This window comes from Numenius arquata, chromosome 2, assembly GCF_964106895.1.
Source record: "Numenius arquata chromosome 2, bNumArq3.hap1.1, whole genome shotgun sequence".
Taxonomy (NCBI): Eukaryota; Metazoa; Chordata; class Aves; order Charadriiformes; family Scolopacidae; genus Numenius; species Numenius arquata.
Window position 1 is genome coordinate 121,845,995 of NC_133577.1, and position 25,323 is coordinate 121,871,317.

The 25,323-nt window shown below is 36.0% G+C and overlaps 1 protein-coding gene across 1 annotated transcript in view; it reads right to left on the minus strand.

The window, feature by feature from the left end:
* The window catches only part of PCLO (piccolo presynaptic cytomatrix protein), a 385,829-nt gene that overhangs the window by 28,096 nt on the left and 332,410 nt on the right, over positions 1-25,323 (minus strand). The window contains exons 23-24 of the mRNA XM_074166467.1: positions 20,221-20,362; positions 16,710-16,777 (exon numbers count right to left, since the gene is read on the minus strand). Coding sequence (XP_074022568.1) covers positions 16,710-16,777; positions 20,221-20,362 — 210 coding nt within the window. The remainder of the gene's footprint in view (positions 1-16,709; positions 16,778-20,220; positions 20,363-25,323) is intronic.

Sequence of the window (25,323 nt, forward strand, 5' to 3'; positions counted from 1 at the left end):
CAAATGATATGTGTCAAAACTTAAGCTGTGTTTAAGTGTATCCGTTTAAGTATCTGTTACTGTGTCTATACAGCACTAATCTGGTGCAGTAGGAACAAATCAGTAGATGAAAGCAATTGGTTCTGAGGCACCTACATCGTATAAGGTTGAGAGCTTTAACTTGAAATTGGAATTACTCTGGTCTGTGATACAAATGATGTTTTTCTGCATGTGGTTCTGTCCAAAGAACCCATCATTGGTCATGATTTATTTCACAGCTGTGTTACTGCTCTGAATCATAAAAATAAGCTAGATGCAGCCTCTATGAACATAGTGATGTCAGAGAGACTATTTTCAGAAGTAATGTAAAGCAGGGAAGCACTTGCTTTTAGGCTGTACATCTCAGTCACTGCTGAATTTCTTAGCAGGATCATGCTCAGCTTGCTTAGTGAGGTGTTTTCTGCAGTCTCCAAGATTAATTTTTTTTCAGTGTAATTTTGCTTGGAGAATTTTTTATCCCTGTTTTTTTTTTCATATCTTGTGACTAAGTTAGCTTTGAAGATTTTTGCATGCCTACGAAGAGGTTATATTTGATGCAAGGTAGACTGGGAAATTATGGATTTTGATCTATACATATAAGCTGCTACAATTTTTGTGAGACTACACAAGATTGATTGTCTACTGAGGGTTTCACAGTCATACTGAATTGATGCTAAAGGTAAAAATATTCATCTGAAATCAATATTCATTTGTCTACAGGTGGATAAATAGATGAGTGCTTCTAGGAAGAGAAGAACACAAGGTACACAGTGCCTCTCTGAAAATTTCCAAGGGGATAGCAGAGGGACCAACCATCAGCAGTTTCTCCTCCTAATCCCATTTTGGGTGGGGGCCAATCACACTTTAGTGATGCATGTCTCAGCTGTATGTTATTGCAATGAGTTGAATGTAATTTCAAATATTCATTTGATATTGCAAAGATGATAGGAAAGACAGATGTAAGGACAGAATGCTCAGTGTGCACTATCTACATTTTGCAGATAAAAGCATTGTCTTTGGGTACTAACTCCATTGTCTTAGCAAAATGATGCAGAAACCTTGAAGTTCCTCTACTAACCATCAGAAGTAACTTGGTACCATCAGAAAAGGTATTTACACAAGGCTTCACAACCAGTATTTGCAAAACATTTCAGGCAATTGAGGAGGTATTGGAACCCTCATTTGGTCATGGGAAACTACATTATAAATATCATGTTATTCATTCCAATGGCTCATTAAGAAATTAGGAAAGTAAGTTACCAATTTTTTGTATCCCTTCCTAAGTTTTTATTACATATATTTTTAATTTAAAATTTCATCAAAACTTGTAATCTTCTGAAGAAATCTGTTCTGAGAAGTTTGTTGACATTACTGACCTTTATTATGAAAAAAATCTGCCATTGTGTAATTGGGCTTATTCAGGTAAGCATGTAGATAAACTGACAAAAATGAATCAAAAAAGATCTGACCTCTTTTTATTTAGTTTATAATAATAACAGACATAGTATCCCTAAGAAAGAATTTTCTTCTGAAAATTATAGCAGAAATCAGAATAATTATTTCTTTTGGTCAATGCTTTAAATATACGTCCATCTACTCAGTTAATCCCAGAGAGGGGCAAGGAAGAAAGAATGTGTTTGGATTGTTTGTGTGTGTGTCCTTCCTCCCAAGATTTGCATCACTTCCTATTATATCCATTTTTCAAGCTGTCTTCAATTAAGAATCTTTAGCTAGTGGCAGAAAATTTTACTTGAAACAAATTACTCAGCTTTGTTTGACAGGAAAACTGCAATATTTAATTTTGGAATTTGATTCAGAACAAGTAACCTGAGGGCAGTAGATGCTGCCAATAAAGAGGGGACTGATTTGTCATATTATACTTGGATGCATCTGTGATTTCAGTGCAGTCCTTCCCTCACAATGTGACAAGGCACGCATCCAAAAGGATGAGACATTTATGAGGAGGCTATGGCTTCTTTACCTTTCCTCCTTCTCAATAAATCTATACCTGCATACAACCAGTTTAATTCAACAAGACAATTTTAAGAGGCTGGGAAAAAACCCACAATGTACAGTGACATATTAGTTACTGGGCTTTGTCAAGAAAGGCTGGCTTTGGCTCACTCATATTGGTTGCTTTTCTGTTTTCTGATGGAAAGCAATATGCTTTCACATTGTTTCCACTGCTGAAGATAAATTGGAAGAATCTATTTCTCATGTTGTAGGATTCTTGCAAGTATTCCCAATAAAAACAGAAAACTAATCCTTATTTTGTGAAATTCCAGAAAAGCATGCTCAAGTCATTTTCTGAAGGCAAGCTGAGGCTCTTCAATGTCTCATTCTCTTTGTACAATTCTGTAAATCTGGAGTAGGCCTTTTAGTCAATGGAACAACACCTAGGTAAGGTGGTGTTGATAAAGAGAGGTGGAGAGCAGCTCCTAGGCTCTGCTTCCCAAACTATGTTTTCCTTTTGATGTGAAAGCTGATTTTGTGCACAATGTGTTCATCCACAAGAAAAAAAAAAATATTTCTCTTGTTAATGTTCTTTCATTTTCTTTCTAATAGTGCTCAGATTCCTTTGGAAATGCCATCTTTTGTGTAGAAAAAAACCCATTGTTACACTGTATAGTTTCCAAATTATAAGAAGATGTAACATAATTTTACAGGAATTTAGGTAATTTTGCTTTGTAGGAATGTTTGAAAAGACAACACTGAGTATGAAGGAAGATAGTGTGGATACTGTGTAGGCTTTACTTTTTCAAACATGGAAAATAGTGTGAAAAATGTTTCTGTATAAATTCAGAGACTTTCCATACAGCTTTAAAACATAAACAAAATACCAAATAGCCTTAAAACCAACATATAAATGAGTCAAGGTGTCTATGTTTGTTACTCTTTCAAATGTCCAGAGGCAAGAAGGAAAGCCTCCCTTTTTTCTCCTTTACTTGCCAAGAAAGAAGGAACTCTTAAGATGATCAGACTAGTGAGAAGGGCATAGTTTATATAATAAAATATGGGCATAGTAAAATAATTGCATTCAGATCATTGAGAATCCAATTCCTTCAAAAATATAACAGAGTATTCCATGAATATGTTTCTAAAAAGCAAAACACTTCAGCCCAGCACAGCCAAAGTGATCAGGAGGCTGGTGAATAAATGCTATAGATATTAGATGAGCAGCAGGAGGAAACAGTAAGAATCCACAGCACACTTAGCAGGCATTGTTGCAAGTTACATATGGGGCTTTTTCTAGTAAATCACACAAATTGACTGATTATCGTAGGCAGTATGTTACCAGACTTCTGGAAAAATATGTGAACTTCTAGGTACTACAGCAGCATGAAACATGAAGGCAGCTGTATGTTTCAGATGTTTGACCCAGTTGATCTCCAGAAGCCTTGTGCATTTTTCCAAGGCATGGAAATTCAGTCATGTTATGTTATTATCACATCACAGTCAGTCAGAGTGCAAAGCCAATGTGGCAGACACAAAAAATCTAAAGAAAGCTTAAAAAAGAAAATATAACAAAAAAAAAAAAAGCACACTAATGTGTGTTTCAGAAAACAAAGACCTATGCAATGGACGGCATTAACACACATGCAAACCTGGGGACCATTTGGTAGAACTAATCTCATCTGATATCAGTCACCTAAACTTTAAATATGCAAGCAAAAATAAATGTTTCAAATTTTCATTATAATCTTTTGGTTTTAAACAGGTAGTGGGAAAGGACTGACACTCCAGGAAGCTGACTGTGAAGGGAATTTCACTGAATTTCACTGAATTTTTTTAGAGTTGGAAGGGACCGTATAGATCATCTAGTCCAACTCCCCTGCTGAAGCAGGATTGCTTAGAGAATGCTACTCAGGATTGTATCCAGGTGGGTCTTGAAAATCTCCAAAGAAGGGGACTCCACAACCTCCCTGGGCAGCCTGTTCCAGGGCTCTGTCACCCTCACCGTGAAGAAATTCTTCCTCATATTCGAGTGGAACCTCCTATGTTCCAACTTGTGCCCGTTGCCCCTCGTCCTGTCACTGGGAACCACTGAAAAGAGTCTGGCTCCCTCCTCCTTCAACCCACCCTTCAGATACTTATAAGCATTGATAAGGTCTCCCCCCCTCAGCCTTCTCTTCTCCAGACTAAAGAGTCCCAGCTCTCTTAGCCTTTCTTCATAAGGGAGATGCTCCAATCCCTTAATCATCTTTGTTGCCCTTCACTGGACTCTTTCCGGTAGTTCCCTATCCCTCTTGAATTGGGGAGCCCAGAACTGGATGCAATACTCCAGTTGTGGCCTCACCAGTGCAGAGTAGAGGGGGAGAATGACTTCCCTCGACCTACTAGCCACACTCTTCCCTATGCAGCCCAGGATTCCGTTGGCCTTCCTGGCCACAAGAGCACATTGCTTGCTCATTGTCATTTTGCTGTCTACCAGGACCCCCAGATCTTTCTCTTCGGAGCTTGGCTCCAGCAGGTCCATGCCTAACCTGTATTGGTGCCTGACATTCTTCTTGCCCAGGTGTAGCACCTTACACTTTTCCCTGTTGAACCTCATGAGGTTCTTCCTTGCCCAGCTCTCCAGCCTGTCCAGGTCTCTCTGGATGGCAGCACGGCCCTCCGGGGTGTCAGCCACCCCACCCAACTTGGTATCATCAGCAAACTTGCTGAGGACACACTCTGTCCCCTCGTCCAGGTCACTGATGAATATGTTGAACAGGACTGGACCAAGTATTGACCCCTGGGGGACACCACTGGAATCCTGAGTACTTTCTTGGCTGCAGAGGCAAATCAGGTTTATACCTATAAACATGTGGATCTGCAGTCATTTAAGATGTCCTATCGAAACTAAGTATCTGGTCAGGAATGGAAGATGTGACAAAGATAACCCATGACTTTCTGGAGCAGCAACTAGATTGAGGCAGAAAAATACTTCAGGGTATTTAAAACGTCAGCATACACCTATGTTTAAAGCCCCTGAATCCCTTTGTAGATAAAGACACATAAACTGCATCCTACTCTACATACACAGTACATCAGTTTCTGCCACTAGATTTGACTAGTCTTCTGTCCATTTGATTCCCTCCCAGTCATAGTCCAGCACTTTCAGAATAAATAATACACAAAAAATAAGAGAAACATATAATACCCTAAAGTAATTGCAAATACCTGCACAGGACAAACTTTTAGGAATTCTTTAAGAGAAATACGCACTCTGAAGCCTTTCCTTAACAGATAAAACATTATTCACATGCTACTAAAACGGATAGCGCATTTCATTAAAGCTACAAGCCTGTAAGACTACCACCATAGGATGAAATAACGAACATGGAGCATCATGAAAATCACATTAATCTGAAAATAAACTGGGGACAAAGGACAAGGTTCTAATTATAGATATGAAAGCAGACTCTTTACCATGAGAATCAGACACATCTAGGCAATTTCATCATGTGAAAGAATTATATTCATTCTAATACACTGATTTTCAAAAACTTCTCTCTTGAAACACAACTTACAGTCCAATAATTCTAAGTAGTCTCACATGCTAACATAAATATCAGCTGAAGTTTAATTTTAGCTTGCCATGTGATCCCACCTGGAAATGCTCTAAATTCATCTGCATTTAAACAGCATTTCAAGATAATTGTTTGAATGGCAATCTAAAAAAAGGGTTTATACTACAAGATCATGTGAGGGTAAATAAAAAATCTCCTTTCTGAATCCCCAGCATAACAGTTTAATTTTTAAGAAAGTTATAAATTATCTAGAATAAGAAATAAATAATAACTAATCTTCTAAACCACACACGTATAATACAATACCAGCTCCTTTTACATGAGTTACAAACATTAAGGAGCTACAAAGGATTATTAAGTATAGCAACAGGTTATGATATTCCTTTTCTTTTTTCTTTTTTTTTTTTTTTTTTTTTTTTTTTGTCATTTCAAATAAATACAACAAAAATGGAGCTCTAATACAGAACTGTTTGGTAGGAACAGCTGTGTTATCGTTTGTAGGCAAGCTTAGAAAAATCTATTTATAGGAAGTGCTTGATAAAATGTGCTATGTTTGTGAGGGGAAGAGCTTAGGTTTTGGACTCTCATTTCTCTTACAGAGTAGTAATTTCAGAAAGCAAGATTAGGCTAGAAGTTAGGAAAAACATTTTAGTGTCAAGGATAATCAAGCACTAGAACAGACTGTCTAATGAAGCTGTAAAGTCTCTATCACCACTAAGAAATTTTTGGTGCAGGTTAGCAAAAGCCTTTTAGGAACAATACTGTGTTCTGAAGAAATGGGATGACCTCTTGCGGCCCCCTCAACCCTATTCCTGCTTCATAATAGCTTACACATATGAAAGTACTGAACATTATGGACCTTAAAACAGATCTGTTTTACTTACTTTTTTCCTGAAGTATGCACAAAATTCCAGGTCCTAATCACACTGCTAAATGGAGGAGATCACATGAGTTATCCAGAAAGATGACATTTAAAAACCCTACTCATTATCTCTTATCTTCATTTTCATCACAGAGGGGAATTTATTTAGGATTTACCAATTCACTTTCTATCATATTAATACTTCAACCTGACTTTTGCTGATTCTAAATGAACGCTGATCATGAAAAGTGACTCTATTTCAAAGATGTTTTAAATTACTCACTAGGTGAAGTAGCCCTTCTTCAGATTTACACCGGCAAGGCTCAGGTCCAGTAATCATACACTCCAGTATCTTCACCTTTACTCCATTTCTGGTGAGGGGATCCCCCTGTTTGTTTTCCCATGTTGAAGGTCTTCATTGTTAACTGGTATTTGTACTAAACATGCCAGCTGGTATTAAATTATATTTCCTTCATAACCGTATCTTTCTAAAGACATAGACGACAGAATTCTACCAAAATGACTTTTTTTTTTTTTTTCCCCAGAAGTGAAACTGTGTAGCTTTGTCAGATTTTTAATGGAATTACTAGCACTCTGATTCCCAGCCCCAGCCCAAACCCTCTGATCCCATTACATCTCCAATGAGTCACTGGAAGAAACCTCCTGAAAGACTTAAGCAGCTTCATATTACTGGAGATATGTTTAAGAGCTAGGCAAATAAAAGTGATTAAGAACATTAGGCAAGCAAATTATCTTTCCAGTTGATTATTGAAGCATCATATCATAGGGTGATAAGGTTTCAAGGTGAAATACCTGTGTTTTCAGGTTTTTCTGTTTTTCTTTTTGCTTGTTTGTCTTCTTAGTATTTGTTAATCTTCTCATGGGAAAGGTGGAGTTTTTTTAATGACAGCTTAAAAAAAAGTCAAGTTTTTTACAATCTTCTTGCCACATGAGTTAATGGCTAACAGCCATCCGGTCCCAGTTCATACAAGTTGGGCACAAGCTGTTGGTCAGCTGTTAATCACAGTCAGGCTCTCTGGATTGTTTACTCCTCCTTAATGACAATTTATAATAACGATACAGGAACAGGATGATTTGTAGCTATGTAAAGCAATGTTGTTTGTGATGTGGGTACAAGAATACAGAAGATTATTTTGCCCTTTTTTCTGCTATGATTCTATCTCTGGCTGAAGTCTTTATTCTTATTTAAATTCTTTCTGCTTCTTTTTAGGAAAAACAGCTGCATTATACTGGCAAATACCTCAGGAAGGAAGAACTAATTGCTCCTATTATTACTGGAGAGCCAGGTGGGCAAATTAGAGCACTGGGCCAATCAGGGATAGAAAAAAAGAAATGTTTCCCAGAATTAGGGAGGAAGCTGATAATTCTTATCTTTACAATACTACTGCTCTTTAATCATTTCTTTAAATTAGTGTGGTATTCAGGTATTAGTAGTATAGCAATTTCTAGCTTGAGGGAGCATGTATAAAATATTATAGATAGCTTTAAAAAAAAAAAAAAAAACCAACAACAAAAGAGAGAGGATAAGGACTATTGTCAGTGCATAAGCCTGATTTGTTGCTTGAGGATCCCTTATGACAGAAAGCATATCTGATCTTCTCAATTTTTGAAATTAAAGTTTGCATCCCCAGAAATGAAGGTGTCATATGAGGGGATCAACATGCGACAGGTTAGCTGCAAATGTTCTTGTTACTTATTTTCTATTTTCTTGTGTTCCTTTTCTCCTCTGTACTGAAGCAGGTACTCATGCGAGAAATCACTCTTGCTGGTATTTTCTACTTTAAATTTTGTTGGCATTGATTAACCTTATGCTGTCAAGAGTAAGAAACAGTAGACCTTTGGTAGAATCTGATGGCAGAAAGCAAGGCTGTGATATTATATTAAAGACAGTTTAAACAACGCCAGGTTGAATTTTAGCCTTTTTATTTATAGCGATAGTAGAGAAGTCTGGTGATATCTTATTCTTTCATTTAGCTCTTTTCCCAGGCAAGGATCACATTTTATTCAGTAGCATTTTATTTCACAAACTGAACTCGTCTATATGTAAATCAGAATGGCAATAAGACTAAAGGCAGATACTGCAGCTGTTTAAAATGGGTTTTAAAAAAGAGATCACCTGGCTTATATTGCTCTTTAGGACAGACACTGAGAGGGTGCAGCAATTTCTTTTGCTATGTACTACTGGACATGAACTCAAAACCAAAAAATGCAATTCAACCACTGCTCAAATCAGTGTTGGTTACACTGCTGATTGGCTGGAGTTCTCTTTATATCCATGGGTCAACATCTATTACAATCAAGTCAACAGGCTCGTACTTAGTCAGTACAAGATTCTATCGATTCAAGAAAAACGCTTGAAAGTCCAGACTGTTTTTTCAGGTTCTCTGATGTTTTAGTATATGTTAGGATTAAGTGTTCAAAACTCCTGAGATATTTGAGTTATTGGGAAGGCAACAAACAGCAAAAAGATAGTATTTGACACGTGCACAAGAACAAAATAGATGGTGCTCCCTGTGGTTTTGAGATACCAGTCTAAAAAGGCCTTGAAAAGAACTGTATCGAGCCTTGGTGCAGAAATATGGAACTATTCCAAAATAATGTAAATTCTCGGCTATTGTGAAAGTGATTAGTTCTGACTTGGTCATTTATTGCTGATCCATTTATTGCCAGTGTGTTATGAGTCAGGGGTTATGTTGTAGGAGTTAGGAGTTTTCTCTCCAGAAGATAAAATTCAGTTTAACTAAACTTAAGAAAAATAAATATGTTACAGTGTATAATTTGCAGGTTAATTGGAGGCTACTCTTGCTAGTAACCTTGGGCACGTGGATTCACAATTCCTCTGTCTATTCAGATACTTCGTAACATAAACATAAAAGTGAGCAGTTGTATAATGTATAATGTTACTTTCAATTTTCCTTGGAGATAACAGTTCTCAGACTCTTACTACCCAATACTATACATGTGGCATTCTGATGTTGCTTCAGTAAGTGAAGCTCAATACAAAGATAAGGAACTGGAAAAAGGTGAAATTTTCCTCACGTAAAGTCTCTGACTGCATCTGTTTAAAACAAAACACTGGGTGAGGTGAGTGAGATATGCGTGCCTGAAGGTCCTAGTCAAAGGTACAGAAGAAACCACTGTCGAAGGATAAAAGTGGTTTTGCTTCTGTAACTGCAAAACACCTTTGTCTGAATGGGCAACTGTTCCCAGAATACCACTCACACAGTACAGGAGTATTTGCAGCTTGTGTATTGAACTGTTCAATAATCATTGTCACCTCTTTCATACCACAGAAGCATAGAATAAATTGGGTTGAAAGGGACCTTTAAAGATCATCTAGCCCAACCGCCCCACCATGGACAGGGACATCTTTCACTGGATCAGGCTGCTCAAAGCTTCATCCAACCTGGCTTTGAACTCTTTCACGGATGAGGCATGCACAACTTCTCTGAGAAACCTGTTCCAGTGTCCCACAATCCTCATTGTAAAACATTTCTTCCTTATGTCCAATCTAAATCTACTCTCATTTTAAATCTGTTGCTCCTTGTCCTGTCACTACAGACTCTGGTAAAAAGTCTCTGTCTTTCTTATAAGCCCCCTCTACGTATTTATATATTGGAAGGCCATAATAAGGTCTCCCCGTAGCCTTCTCTTCTCCAGGTGTAACAACCCCAACCCTCTCAGGCTTTGTTCACAAGAGAGGTGCTCCATCTTTGTGGCCCTCCTCTGGACTTTTTCCAACAAGTCCATGTCTTTCATGTGCTGAGGGCTCCAGAGATGGATGCAGAACTCCAGGTGAGGTCTCACCAGGGTGGAGTAGAGGGGCAGAATCACCTCCCTTGTACTGCTGGCCATGCTTCTTGTGATGCAACCCAGGATATGGTTGGCTTTCTGGGCTGCAAGTGCACATTGCTGGATCATGTCCAATTTCCCATCCACCAGTACTCCCAAGTTCTTTTCTGCAGGGCTGCTTTCAATCAACTCATCACCCATTTTGAGTATCAGTAACAGACATGAGTTCTGTCTAAACTCCCTCCCACTTCACTTACTTTGCAGGTTGTGTTTTATTCTATTCTATAGCTGAGCCTTCTGGAAGAAGTAATCTACTATAATTTTTTCTGATTACTGACTGAGAAAAGCAAAAGAGGCAGTTGACTTAATCATTAGAAATAAACTGTTAGAGATTAGTAGAGAATTTCCTTCATACCAAAGGAAATTAAAGGTAGAATGTCTAGAGTATTTACACTAGCCCATGAGGAGACTTAGATATCTGCAGGGGCAAATTATAGGACATAAACTAGATGCTGACATACTTTGTAACACTGGTCTAAAGTGGTGGTGTACCAGTCCTCACAGAAAGTGAGGATGTAGTCTCAAAATACAGTGCTGCTGGGCTCTGGAGGCACACCAGAAATGATTTGCTGCCTGTAACTGGCTGCTATCAGGATGATAACTGGTATTTGTCTATTTTACAGCAAGGCTGACTTTTTGTCCTGTAGCCCCCTGCTATCCAAGAGCTGCTGAGGTGGTAGAGGGGCACCTTCACCTCTCTCCTTCAGAGACGGACATCCTCCAGCATGAGCCTCACACCACTCCCCCAAAATGGGAATTCCACTAATTTTGCCATCAAACCATGAGAAAATCTGCTTCCTTCCATGAATTCATGCAAACCCTAAATCCTTCTTTTCCAAATCCAGAACATCTGTCTTAGTATCTTTATCACATTTTTTTGCGTTTTCATTCTTAAATTACAGTGCTTCTCTGTTAAATATCAAAGAACTTTTAAAATAAGCGACTGGATGTTTTATCATCTGGTTTCCCTTATGCACCTTTGTGGGGGAAGTGTCTATAAATGTTGTAATGTTTGCTTCCTTTCTAATTCTTTTTTTTTATGTTTAAGAACAATTAAAGAGAAAAATACTTGTGAGGGAAAAACAGCTAAATATGTCCTTCTGGAATTCATGTCAGATGACCTAAGTTGAGGTTATGTTTCACAGAAGTTACCTTCTAATAGATACAAAGATATAAATTAGACTTGATTATGAAAGGTGTCAGATGATCCTAAAGTTACATAAATCTTTTACCTGATCTCTGTCCTACATTGCTGCCAGTCTCAGTGTTTTCATTCCAAGTCACCAGTGTTCATGCAAGGGCAATAAAATTTGCCTTAATTTTAATCTGGCAAGAAGTTGAATTCTAATTACAACATACTTCATGAATATTAAGCATCATATTTTAATCTGATCTCACAGTCCTCATTTTGTGAAATGATACAGTTAACTTCAAGAAAATTTCTCATCTGCAGTAAAACCCCTATCTTCAGGCTGGCCTATCAAGACATCAAAGTACAGATTTGTTCATAGGCCAAAGCATTTGGAAATCTCAGTAACTGTATTGTGATTAGCCCTTAATAATTTTCTTCATCTGTCTTTTTTCTCCTCTTACTTATAACTTTCTGATTGAGGGTCTAAAATTAAGACAATTTCTCCCTGAACATCTTCATGAGGACTAATATTATAGTTCTGATATTTCAACCATTGTAGTTAAAAAAATAAAAATGCTAAATTTTTCAAGTGTGGAAGTGCAGCAAGCTGATTTAAGAAATGTCTAAAGCCCTTAGTCTTTTCTCAGTCATATCACAGTGAGTCCTTTGGCTTAAACAGAGTTACTCTAGCCTAACTAAAGAGCAAATAAAAGGAGTATGAATCTTTTACTGAGTTTTAATTACTTCGAAGAACGTGGCAATGCTAAGTTGTGCCTGTGCTGTCAGTTTATTTCATGCCTTGTTTTACTCGAGAGAGCTAATTCACATATGACTCCTGGCCATTCCTTCAAGACAAAGTGCGATGCAGTTTGCAATATAATTTGCTCCAGAGTCTATTCCATGCAGACATGATGAATGAAAATTTCACCAGGACTATTCAGAAAGCTATAAAGGAAAATTTACAAGTCAAATGATTGCCAGTCACTCACTCACAAAGGTCATGTACCTTTGCTCCAAAATGTTATTAGAATGCCCTGCTAGCCTGTTTTAAGGTTTGTGTTTCAACCATTTTTCTCATAAATAAATATGTCTTAATTAATGAAATCCAATGTTATGTGATGAAACTGTTAAAACCAAATTTCTTAGTTTTTAATTCAGGTTGATGAACCACAAAGCTCAAAAACCGAGGAAAATCCCACTCTGAATAGATAAAATAAAAATCACAGTATTGTAAAATTTGCCTGCTAAAGCATGATGTTATCTCAGAGCTTGTTTGTTTGATGCTGTTTTTTCTTAAATCTGTAACTCAGGAAAATACACAGCATGCAAAAAAGGAAAGCCCTGGAAGAGTTTGTTAAAGTAAACGAGTGCATATGAATAGTATATCATCTTGCAGAAGGTCAGTAAGTATGTGTGCATCATCAGGTTTTGACAAACTACGTATTTGTTCCTACTGCTTGTGTGTAGAAATACATCTACAGAGGCTTTACTAGAATATTCTGCAATTTTCTGCCCAGGTTCAGTTGTTTATACAGGCTGAGAGTTTCTTACTTACAGGACTTCATTTTACTGCACTCAGAAGTTGATGCTCAAAGGACCACTGGAAATGTCAGAAAGTGAGCCATGGCAGAACTGTGTAGAGAAGTTTTTAATATCCAGGACATGGACTGGATGGGATTAGTTTTTTTTTTTTAAGTAAAAAACCCACTCTCTTAGGACAGAGTGATGGTGCAAAGCCACTTTGTTCCTATAAAAAGTTTAGAGTTTTCTGACTGAAAATCCTGACAACAATGAGGCCAAGCACAGAGGATAACAGAAGCACTGTGAGTATTCATTCATTTCAAAAAATACTGAATGAGTGAAGCTGAGCCATGCTTACCAACATAATCATCTTTCCTAAAAGGCACTTTGTTTGAGATGAACCTCAACATTTGTAATCCTAGAGGAATTATATTTTGCATGTCTATAGCATCTTCAAAATGAGAAGATCCAAATTTCCTTATAGTAAACTATTTAACCTAAAAATTTATTTTTACATATATATATGTGTGTGTGTTTGTGTGTATATATACATCTTCTACCAGAAATAATGACAGTTTGGGATTACCTAGTAGATTTGCACTTTTGAAATAATATGGGGTAAATAACTTTCCCCATATATTTCTTAATTGGATAAATATTTGGTAGGTGAAAAATACCATCTGGGATCTATTGGCTGAGAAGTTTCATAGGGCAGATAAACCAATCATGATCTACGACTGAATCAAGTTATTAATCATGTGCTTTTAATTGTTAGTTTCAATCCTTACATGGAATGCAATTGGTTTTTTGTCTATAATATCTGTAATATTCCATACCATTTCATAAGAGATCTTTAAACAAAAGATATTGCACTTTCTGAAACTAATAGAGAAATTGCTTTGCATAACTCAATGAAGATCACAATATGTATCATAAGATTTACTGAAGTTTAAGAAGATGAAGTATTTCATCTGCTCAGGGAAGAATGTCCAGTGTAAGATAGCATGCAACAATGCATATCATAAAAATAACTGTAACACAGTGTCCAAGAACAAAAGTCTGAATTATTTTATATTATTAAGTAGTATGAAAATACAGAATATGACAAGATGATATGTTCAGAGAAACAAAGATTATCATAGCAATACTCACAGGTATTTATATTGACTATTTGGTTGTGTCAGGAAAGTAAATAGTACTGTTTTCCAATATTTACTTATAACTTAACTGATACAACTTAATAGCACAAAAACTATTCCCAAGAAAACATTAGCACATTTCTCAAGTGGAGAAACAATTACAAAAGGTGCATATTTTTCCCTGGTGATTCCACTTATGTATATGCCTAAATTTTGGTGTCATACCCTGTGAGGGTGAACCCAAACCCTGTTGGTACAGTTTTGATTGCACTGCCTAGAAACCAGTTTTCGTTGCCATCTAAGAATCCTGACTTGCTTTGCCTCCAGCTACTATTCTTAAAGATCTTGTTTCTGTAAGTCCCTCTGCCACATTTGCCAGGCCTGTGTGAATGACATAGGTGACTAAAACATTTCAAGTAGCAGCAGATCCACATGTTTAAGCAATTGAATTTATTCTGCACAGTTTTAAAGAGAGTAATCCACAGGCTATTATTCATAGAAGTTATCCATCAAGAATATTTGAAAATGTAAAAATAGTACTAGTATTAAAAGTTTTTAAGTATAACACTAAATCCTTATTTGCAAATGAGAATACAAATGTCAACTATGGGAGCTCTCTACAGATTAATGAAAAATGGGAATGAGTATTCACTTCCAGTTAATTGGAGAGCACATCTGGTCCACAACACAGATAAGTGCACTACAGAAAAGTTACCATTTGATCTTTAAGATTTTCATTCAATTTTGTTCATCTATGAAAAAAATACCACAATTATTCAATAATACTGAAGTTATTCTCAGTTAATCTTGAGTTCCTCTAAGTTCTGAATTACTTCCCTGCAAGATAATTGTATTTACATGCTGAAACTGAAATGCTCTTGAGTTGTTTTCCAACTTTTAGTTTAATTTATCATTTGAGATTGATCTGTTCCATCTTCGTCAGCCAGAAATCAGACAATAAAAACTAGGCTGGCTGCCCCAGCTTCTCTCACTGGGAATATGCAACGCTTAGTAAGAACCACTCACATTATCAGATTTGGAGTTGTAATTCTTAGAGTTCTCAAGTTAGGAGAAGTGAATTGCATCATAAATGAAAATTAAGGAATTGCAGCTCTTGAGTTATTTGCAGATTTTGAAGATGAGGAGAAACGTGTCTTTGGCTGGAAAAGTAGTTTTAGTGACCAAATGCTATCTACGCATCTTTTGGAATGTTTCAAAAGGTTTTCTTTTTGTTTGGATCTGTTTGTTTGGGCTGTTTTTTGAACAATGCAAATGTTAAATTAAAATATTCTGATCCAAAACCTTACCTAAGTGGGAATTTATGATGAACAAAATGATGAAAAGCTATTTGTTTACAATTAGTATTCTGTATAAAACATCATAACAAAGTAAAAATGGAAAATTCCTGATTTCCCATTTTCATCCCACCATTTCTCTTTTAGAAAAGAGTTTGTTGTTCAAATACTTAAAAATACCTTTGAACAATTTGAAGTTTGACAAGCAGCTGAATTTGGATTTTTGTGTGATGAGTACTATGTACTGAAAGATTTAGTAGAATGCATATACACAGTTATGGATTCTTGCATTGGAAATGACAGTTTTACATTCTACCTTCAAATTCTAATTTGATTTCTTAAAATCTGTGGAACATTGGACCACTTTTACCTCAAATATATGACCAGCAATTATTTCCCCATGTATACAGATTGCAGAAACCTGAAAAATGTTATTTTTTTTTTACAGCTGAACTTAACATGACATTAACTTCAATTGCATATATGAATTTCAATTTATGAATTAATTAAACCCCCAAAGCTACATTGAAATGCATTAAAATGATAAAAGTAGTATTTTAATAATAAAATGAAGGTCATGATATTTAAGTTTTATATTTGAGGTCAACAGAAACACACACTTGAAATAAAATACCTTACATGTAAAGGGAAATGGAATTTTCCTAACATATACTTCAATACAGAACACTCTCTTAATTTTCATGCAGTTGTCCATTTTTGCACATGAAAGAGATAATCACATTGCTCATGGAACTTTGACAGCCATTCTGTCGGGCTCTTTCCAGATCCAATATTACAATGTCTCCTTTGGCAGCACCACATTCACACCAAAAAAAAATCACTCAGGATTTCCCAATCAGACAAGAGTTTCACTATAGTCTAAGTGCCGGAGTCAAGCTTGATCTTCAGCTAAAATTTTTAGTTAAACTTAATGTTTTATGTAGACACCAAAATTAATAATTCTTTTATGAAGTAAATATTCTGAAATGTTATAAAAATAGACCTTTACAGCCATTGGATATTTTCTTCTGGTTTAATGGGTATGGAGGCAGCTCTACACTTCATATTTTTTATTTCAACACTATGGAAAGCAATGAACATCAGGACAGATATCATTCATTGCGATCTGTTTAATTACTTTTAGTAAACAGGTAAGACACTGTTCTCATTTAAATTGAAGACTCATTACATTGATGCTGTGTAAAGGGCCCTTAGGGTGAATGAAAGTCAGGATCTTAATCTATAATACAAGGAGAGCATAGGGTACTCTTTCATAGCATAAGAAGTAAATGAAATAAACATATTGGTTCTACAAATATGGGATACCACTGTAGTGTTGTTTGTATTTCTTTTTACCTTCTGCATCGGTTAATCCTACTCCCGACTGCTTTACTGGTTCTTGTCCATTCTGGCTCATCTTCCCTCTGTTAAAAGATATGGTGGTAGTTGTCAATAAGATCATGAGGAGATGAGATCTAAGAAAATGATAGATCCAAACCCATGAGGCTTGGTTCTGTACAAAAAGGCAAACATAACAGGTATTTCTAAAAAAACAAAAAAGTGTGTATGTGTATATATATATCTAATTTCAAGAAAATAAAGTGGACAACAGGTTTTTTCTATTGCTATTTGGACAGGTTGCTTAAGAATTTTTTTTTTCTCTCTTTTGGAGCCAACTGCAACTGCGTCTTGCTAAGCCTGTACATTCTCATAGAACGGGGCTATCAGGTGCTGTCTGCTACCTGCCCCCATCAGCCTGGGGTCCTGCGATCAGCCTGCATTGCTCCTCTTCTCGCTTTATCCTGGTATGGTGAACAGTGAAATTTATAATACAGAGTCACAAAATTGATATTTTGACTACAGTACCATTACTTCAAAGGTAAGAAATGTTTGTAGTCATTGTCTTCTTTTAATGATTGCTTTTACACTACAGTTTAGGTTTAGCATAAGAGACAATTCAGTTCTGAGACTGACATTAATCTTAATGTAAGGTGAATGGCTGGAGGTCCCTATCTTTATCCAGTGGATGTAGAAAGAACATGGATTGCAATCTAGAAGTCTATTTTTAGGCAATGAATGTTAGGTAAAATATAAGCTATCTTTAAACATACTTGTTGCAAGCTCTAAGGCACGGTGACAATCACTCTCAAAACCATGTCTGCTACTATGAGATGTTTGTGCTTCTATTTTCCTTTCCCTTAAGACTCTGAAATACCGTGATAGAGAATATAAGACATTATATTCAGATACACATGATTGCTCTGGGGTTAAAGGGTCAGTGCTACTCTGCTATCAATCAACCAGCTTCATGTTTCACAACAGCAACAGCTGTCCAAGTTCACAATGAACTAAAAAATTAGTACAAAAAGTCAGATTTTAAAGTGATTTTAAATTCAGTTTTAACTGAAAGTTATTATTTTCTTCTTCTGTAAGGTAATGCTTCATGAAATATATTACAGATATGATACAAGAATTATTTGTCCTTAGGGTTAGATTCCTCACACATTGTTCAGTTGCTTTTCACCTTGTCACCTCTTCACCTTAATATAATTTACAGATATTGTACTCGTATAGATGGTTATATAATACAAAGGCACAGAGAATCTGGTATTTATCAGAGATAATAACATGAGTAACTTTCAGGGGTATTACAACTGGATAATAAAAAAGTCTTTTAAAAAATATCTCCCAAACAGAAACACTGTACAAGATTTATTCAGCTGTTTATAACTATATATAATGATCAATCTCCCTTGATAATTATAACAATATTTAATATTGGCAAGTATTCTAATTAGTTACCTCACCATACAATTCCCATGGTGTCACTATTTAATTCTTTTATTTTTCTTCATGATTAAATGTTCTTATGGTTAAAAGCATTTGGAACAGAGTAAAGAGTTTAAAACTCGCCCTATCCAAATTTTTTCTATTGATAGACTAGAAACTTAATCTAAACAGGGAGCTTATAACCAAAAATGTTTTTGTATGTGAAGACAATTAAAATTATTTAGCCTGCGTAATGCTTCACATCTAAATTGCGAGTTGTGGTCTTGTGGATCTGCTGAATTAGTGTACAAGGTCAGTCCCTGAACTCATTATCATGCCAGTGTGAATGAAAATGTTGACTAGAATTTCAATCATCCGTATATTCAGATATATAAGGATTTTTTATCCAGAATTCAAAATGGAAACAGTTATCTATTTTAAAACATTCTCCCCAGGAATGATCCCAAAGGTCTCTGATGGTAAACAGTAATTTTGTCATTCATTTCCATTACATTGCTATGTAAAGCCCTTGAGACTAACATGAAAAAGAGCGTTTCTTGTCTGTATAAACATCCTGTGTAGCTTCTAAAGTCCCTGTGTAATATCATCATAAAAACAATTTAATTTAAAAATGCCATTATAAAAAAATAAATAAATAAATAGTGTAGCCCTTAACAGAAAATAACAGGGATGGATATGTCTAATTTAATTTAGTAAAATTCATGAGAACAAATTACTATAATAGAAAAGCTGAAGCTGTGAAGACTTGTTCCCACTTTTCAGTATAAGTAGGGCTGATTTTTCGCTTAGTAGATTGGTGAATCTGTCAGCCAAACACCAAGTAACTGTAGATACTGTGACATTGCTAGACAATACACAGTAAGTGATATTAGTTGGACTCAAATTTAGCATATGTGAACTAAAAACTTCTGAGAGCTCCATCTTGTGTTTCTCTGCACAAAGATTTTATGCATCTTTGCTTTTCTCATTAGGAATGACAGCAAAATAATTTTGAGATTGTCATATCCAATTACAGATCACCTTTTTGCCACTGGAAAGTACAGCTCATTTTAACATAGAACAAGAGTGAAAAGTTCAGTGAGTATTAAACAATTGGCACCCCACAACCTGAACTCACATTGTCCTCCTACATTTTGAAGATGAGATTAAAATATTAGATTTGTATCTTTTTCCCTTTTAGCTACTAATAAGCTGTAGAGAAATACTAAAAGGCTTTACTTTAAAAAGTGATGAATACTTAGAAATGTCACAGTTCTAGAGAATAAATTTTTTATTCATTCGAGCTTTTTTAGGAAGATTCTGTCAAGCTCTTGTGACTAATAATTCAGGATTTCAAGGGAAAAGTAAAAACTTGTGTCCCAGAGAAAAACTATCACAGAGATTGAATGAGTCATGACTATCAATATTTTGAGAACAGTCAATCTACAAAATTTTCAAGCCAGAAACATTAAGCTGATCAGGAGCAATTACGTTTCCCTATAAAAACATATAAATGAAATTGCTAAATGAAGGTGCATGCTGCCAAAGTTGAGGGAAAAATAATGCTAGCAAAACTTTTCTCTGTGGAGTAGTTAACTGGGTAAAATGTTTGAAAATTAAATCGTTGTATAGGTTCATTACACCAACAGTAGCTTGATAATTCCTACAGGGACTCCATCCTAAAAACCTTTCTCCAACCAAGAAATGAGAAATTCTACTCAAACTCATAAAAACTTGGAAAAAGTTGGGTTATATCCAGAATATGAATTTCAGTTGCACTAGTAACACTTTTTTCTAGAAGAAGTTCAGTCTGAAACCTTAAACTAAGCAGTCTCAGGCCTACTAAAGTTGTACTTTTTAAACATAACTCAAACCCACCGCTACACATATTCATAAATGGCTGAGACTAGCACCTGTCCTGTGTGATAGCAATAAATTCATGAGGTTGAGGCAGAGGTTTGCTTGTTTATTAACAATTCAATGCTCAACAAAGCAGAATAAAAGTATGAGGAAACTACATAAGAAGATGACTGGCAAGTGAAAGAGCTATACATAGTCCGTGCACGCAGGATACAATATATTAAAGGAAAAACCTTACATTCTCGGGATGGGAAATAGATTATTCTCTCCTGTGGCACTGCTGCTGCCTTCGCTATCCATGCTGTATCCACTGCCAAAACTACTGGCTGATGAGCCAGTGGAGACAGAACTTTCTGCAGGTCGGTGATTAGTAGACCTTGCTGTACAGAGCGGGAACAGTGGGTTACTAAAAAACTTGTAAGACATCAGTACCATCCACATTAAGAAAAAGTTTCATTTATCAAAATCACATGCTGCAAATGCAGTTTTTTTACTTTACAGTCCAGTATTGCACTATTATCTTTTGCAGATGATGTTTCTTTCCACATAGAATAAGGTGTTCTAAACCAAATAGTATACCACCATATTTTTTCTCCAGTCATGTTAATAGTTCAAATGAACTGCCTGAAGGAAAAAAAGAATGGGTTAGATTGATTAACACTGCTTTTCTGATTAAAGCTACAGAAAACCAGTTATTCATCTGAAACATTTCATATGGTAATCTTGTAAAAATGAAAGTCCCAGTGGGCTTCCTCATGTTCCTCATGAAACATTCTTTGCATTTGGTGATTTTGAGAAGGAGAGGAAGCTGAAAGGAAATAAAGGTACACCATCTATAGTAACAGAGATTATATGAAGACATCCACCCCCATCAGATGTAACACAGCTACAGCATTATATTTCTCAGCTGCTTCTACTCATCTGGATCCTTCTTACTACATGCGTAGAATTTTAATGCACATATTTTGATGGAAGCTGCCCAAATTTTGTTTAAGACCATTTGGTGTAGAAAATGTACTCCAGTATATCTTATTTTTACTTCAGATGCTTTATTTTGTGTTTTGGATATTGTACTACATGAACAAATCTTCCAGTATTCAGCCTTTAGCAAGTTGAGAAATATAAACAAAAAAAGGACACAGTGACATTACATATAATAATTAATACAGGAACAATAGAATAGCTATTCTCATATTGAATAACAGGTGTCTGGGAATATTAATGCAGATTTTTTTTATTTTTTTGGTTAAATGTCCTTTACTACATCTACTATTGTAGATATTGTCATATTTCATCTATTCCAGCTGACTGAGCATATATACTGAAGATAAAAAGTATTGTATAATTATTTTTCTTTGAAGACTTAATGAAGTTTTATGTTATTTTGGTGAGTTGTGAAACTTTAATGCAAGCAGTTGAAAAAGATTCATCTTTAAACAAAAAATTAGTCAAATATCTAAATGGAAATTACTTCAAATAAGAGCCAGAGCCCCAGTAGTGCTTGCCTTAAACTGGCAACCAATATTATTTATGTTTGACTGAATGAATAATATTTTTGGTGAAGACTTCTGCTTGCTGCCTGATGTGGAACCGAGAAGCTGAGTGTGACTCCTTAATCATAATGCAAAAACAGATTAATAACTGAAACTAGAAGAGGGGAAGGAAGCAATTCACATATCATCAATCCTTGGGCCAAACTGTTAGTTAAGACAGAACTCTTACTCTGAAAAGTGATTCTTCACCGCTAAACTGAGCTGTCACATAACTCTCCTCTCTTTCATTATTGCCTACAGCCACAGAAGGAACCTGTCAGTCTAAATTATTTTCAGACAAAAGTATTCTTTAGCCCTATTTAATGATTTTATACATTGATCATAGGCTATCTTCCTGGATATTAACACAAATTAATAAACTGTAAATCATAGTGTTATTAACAGATGCCCTCAGTATCCCGCCTGGAGAGAAAGTCACCCTTGTTTTTACCAGTATGCAGAGCCAGAGCACAGCAGTGTGCCCTGCTTGGGCAGCTGTGGTTGCTTTATCACTTTCAGTCTGTGGTACCATGAGGGAATCCCTATGACTATGGTGACATGTCAGGAAACTGCTGTTGCGTAATGTCGGGTGAGAGAGAGTCTTCAGAGAAGGGAGGTCAAGCTCTCCTTTATAGCACATTATTGCCAGCTGCCCTGTATTCAGCAGCCTGTACTGGGGCTATCTCATGACATTCCCAACTAATCCGTAACCTCAGTTCTCATAGTGTTTGTGTGACCTGTATGGTTTCTGATGTTTGTTGTTTGGGATTTTGAGGATTTCTTTGGGTTGTTTTTTTTTTTTTTTTTGCCATGGCATGACAAATGCCTCACAGGTGAGGACTATCAGGAAAGCCACACATCTGCGAAACCCATGGAAGCTGAGACAGTATTGCACCAGCACAAAAGAGTGTCTTTAGTCCTTCCCTTAGGCATGAATTTGCTTAGTGTAGCATATATCTCCACCATAACATACGTGGATGAAAGGGTGGCTCAGATCTGAGCTCTTATTTTTATTGACTTTGCTGTAAAAGCTAGTGCTTGAAGTAATTTCTTATATCTTTACTGGTGGATTTCTAAAACCAGTAAGAACCTAGAATATAGTTCAAGCCAGAAAATCTTGAATTAAGCCTTCATAAATGGTTTAGAAGTTTTGCTACATCTATTTATAATCAAAACATAGTTGTTTCTTTTAAACAGCTGTATCCTGATGATACATTCAGTATGCTGTATTTTTAGTTTCTCTACTGTTTTCACTAATTTACATTTTTGTCTATACTGATGTTTTTTCCCAGAGCCATTCTTGGTAAATGGTTATAATGGTTCCAAGTTTAGATTCATGACTGGATTCTGAAAATTCTAAAAGTTCAATGTTATTCTTTTTTTTTTTTTTTCTGTCTGCACTATGAAAGTAATGAATTACAGCATCAGTTTGCGACAAGAGATGAAATCCATGAATAGATTTACAGCTGGTCTTGTGATAAATTAAGGGTCCAGAAACAGAGAACTCCTCCATAACTCATAAGACACCCACATATTCTATATACCTATATTGTTACAGATCAATTTAGGCCTCTAAGCTGCTGCTTATATAGGAAACTTCCAAGTTCTGAAGATGTAGGGGTGCCTGCTGCCAGGCAATATTTTGTATGAGAATTAGAATAACTATGGTTAGATTTGTACTCTAAGTTGAGATGCCTAAGTTCTCAGGTTTTGACACCAAAGTTCTGGAGGAGGTGCCTTGGCATGTAGAGAGTTGAATACTTTTGTATGGATTCACTCTGGTCCAAAGACTGGATATTCTTTTCTGGTATCACAGAAGTGCCTGATACTACAAAGTGTAGTCTTGATTTACTTAAATGTACAACATTTATCTGAAGAGAAACTTGGGCAAAGGCAATTGCCATCATTTGAATACTAAGTATCCAGAGTATGGAACAGCTGTTCCATGGCTTCCTTGCCCCTTGGTTCTTCAAATTATTTCCTGGTTCTTAGAAAAATAAACACTTTTAAATACTTCTCATATGCTAGATCTTTCTGTCAGTTACATATGATGCTGAAATCTTTCAAGTTTCTTTTCAAGAAGAAAAGACTCTTCAGACCTCAGCAGATGGAGGAGACTAAGCTTATCTGAAGATCATTACCCAACATCATCACTTGGCCTCTTTCTGGGAGAAAGGAGATATCCCTTCCCCCTCCAGCTCCTTCTCCATTAACTTTTTGTGCAGTTCATCAGTTGCTTGGTGCTTTTTAAGGATCGTAACTTCAGTGATGTCTGGGCTGCCCAGCCATTGGGCTATGAAGAATAGAAATAAGAAATTAAAGTTTAAAACTGAGATGCTTCCTCTGAAAGAGTGCACAGAATTTTCTATTACACAAATCTATTATTGTAGCTTGATTTCTTTTTCATCTGCTAATCCTGTTTTAGCTGCTAGTTCCCAATGAGATTAAATGTTCTCTACTTGGAAGATGTGTTGATGGGTAGACATGTCTTATTTAGTAGCTAGCAACGTGGTGTTAATGCTGCCTCTGAGTGACACTGTTTTACTGTCTGTTATACAGTCTGGCATAAACAAAAGTTTCAGTTCAACCATTCTAGTGAATAATATATAAATGAGTTGGAAGGGGTCTTGATTGCTTACAGGAATTCTTTCAGATTCTAAGAAAGTGGATCATAATATTATCCCTGGTGCAGAATCAGGGTTCCCCAAGGAAAAAAATATTATTGGTAAATCAGATACCTTTTGCACTCTGTATTGTTTACAGGAGAAAGAGAAAAAAAAAAAAAGATTTTTCCTTCAACAGAATGATATTTGACCACATATTCCCCTATGACTTCTTGGGAAAAAATTGCTGGTTCAAGAAAATTGAGGCCAGCACTGACCTCACCTTTCAGCTCCATTTTTTTATTTTTATTTTTTGAAATTATTATTAGCACAATATTAATTGAATGCATCTATGGAAAAAAAATGCTTTTTCTTATGCTTTGGCTTATGGACCCAGTTAGAAAATCAACTTTTATTATAAAGCAAAACATGTAAGTAATACCTTAGTAAAAAGAAAATATTGTACTAAAAATCCATAAGAAAGGAAATAATGGAGGCCATATGATTTCACTTAATCTTTCAGAAAAGTCTGCTTTTACCACAGAGAAGATGCTTTTTGAAAACGTAACATAAGGGAGATAGATAATTCACACAAGACCTATAACCATGAACTGTCAAATCAGTCAGCAAACTGGAAACAGTCCAGCACTGTCAGCCACTCCAGCCATTCTACAGTAAATGGACTTTTGTTTGGTGTTTTAAAAAAAAAATACTTAAATTTGAAAAAAGGGACTACGCTGTCTTGTCGTTCCTATGGATAAAAGATGAACAGACTAAAGCAAAACTTACTCCTGGGGCTCAGTTGTAGATGTTCCCCTTTTCATGTATCTGTCCAGAAGCAGAAATACAACTGTCAAAACACATTGGGTAACACAGTTTTGTTTGTAAACCAAACAGGAGGAAAGAAAAATGCTTTTGAATATGTATTCAGGATTAAGTTTTGAGACTCTGCCTCTAATTGCTTGAAAAAATATTGTTCTTTATAACTGGCAGTCTTGTGAGAAACCCTGGGTGACAAAAAGGACTGATAGCATCATGCTGAGCCTCTCAGAGAGATGCAAACCCATGGGAGCAGGTGAAATCACTGATCTGCTTGACATAGTTATCTGCTGACCAACAGATGGTGCATGTCACACACAGTGTCTTCTGGCAGAAGCTTGTCTAGTCTTCACTCTCAATCACCTTGTTCTTTAAGCGCTCCAACCT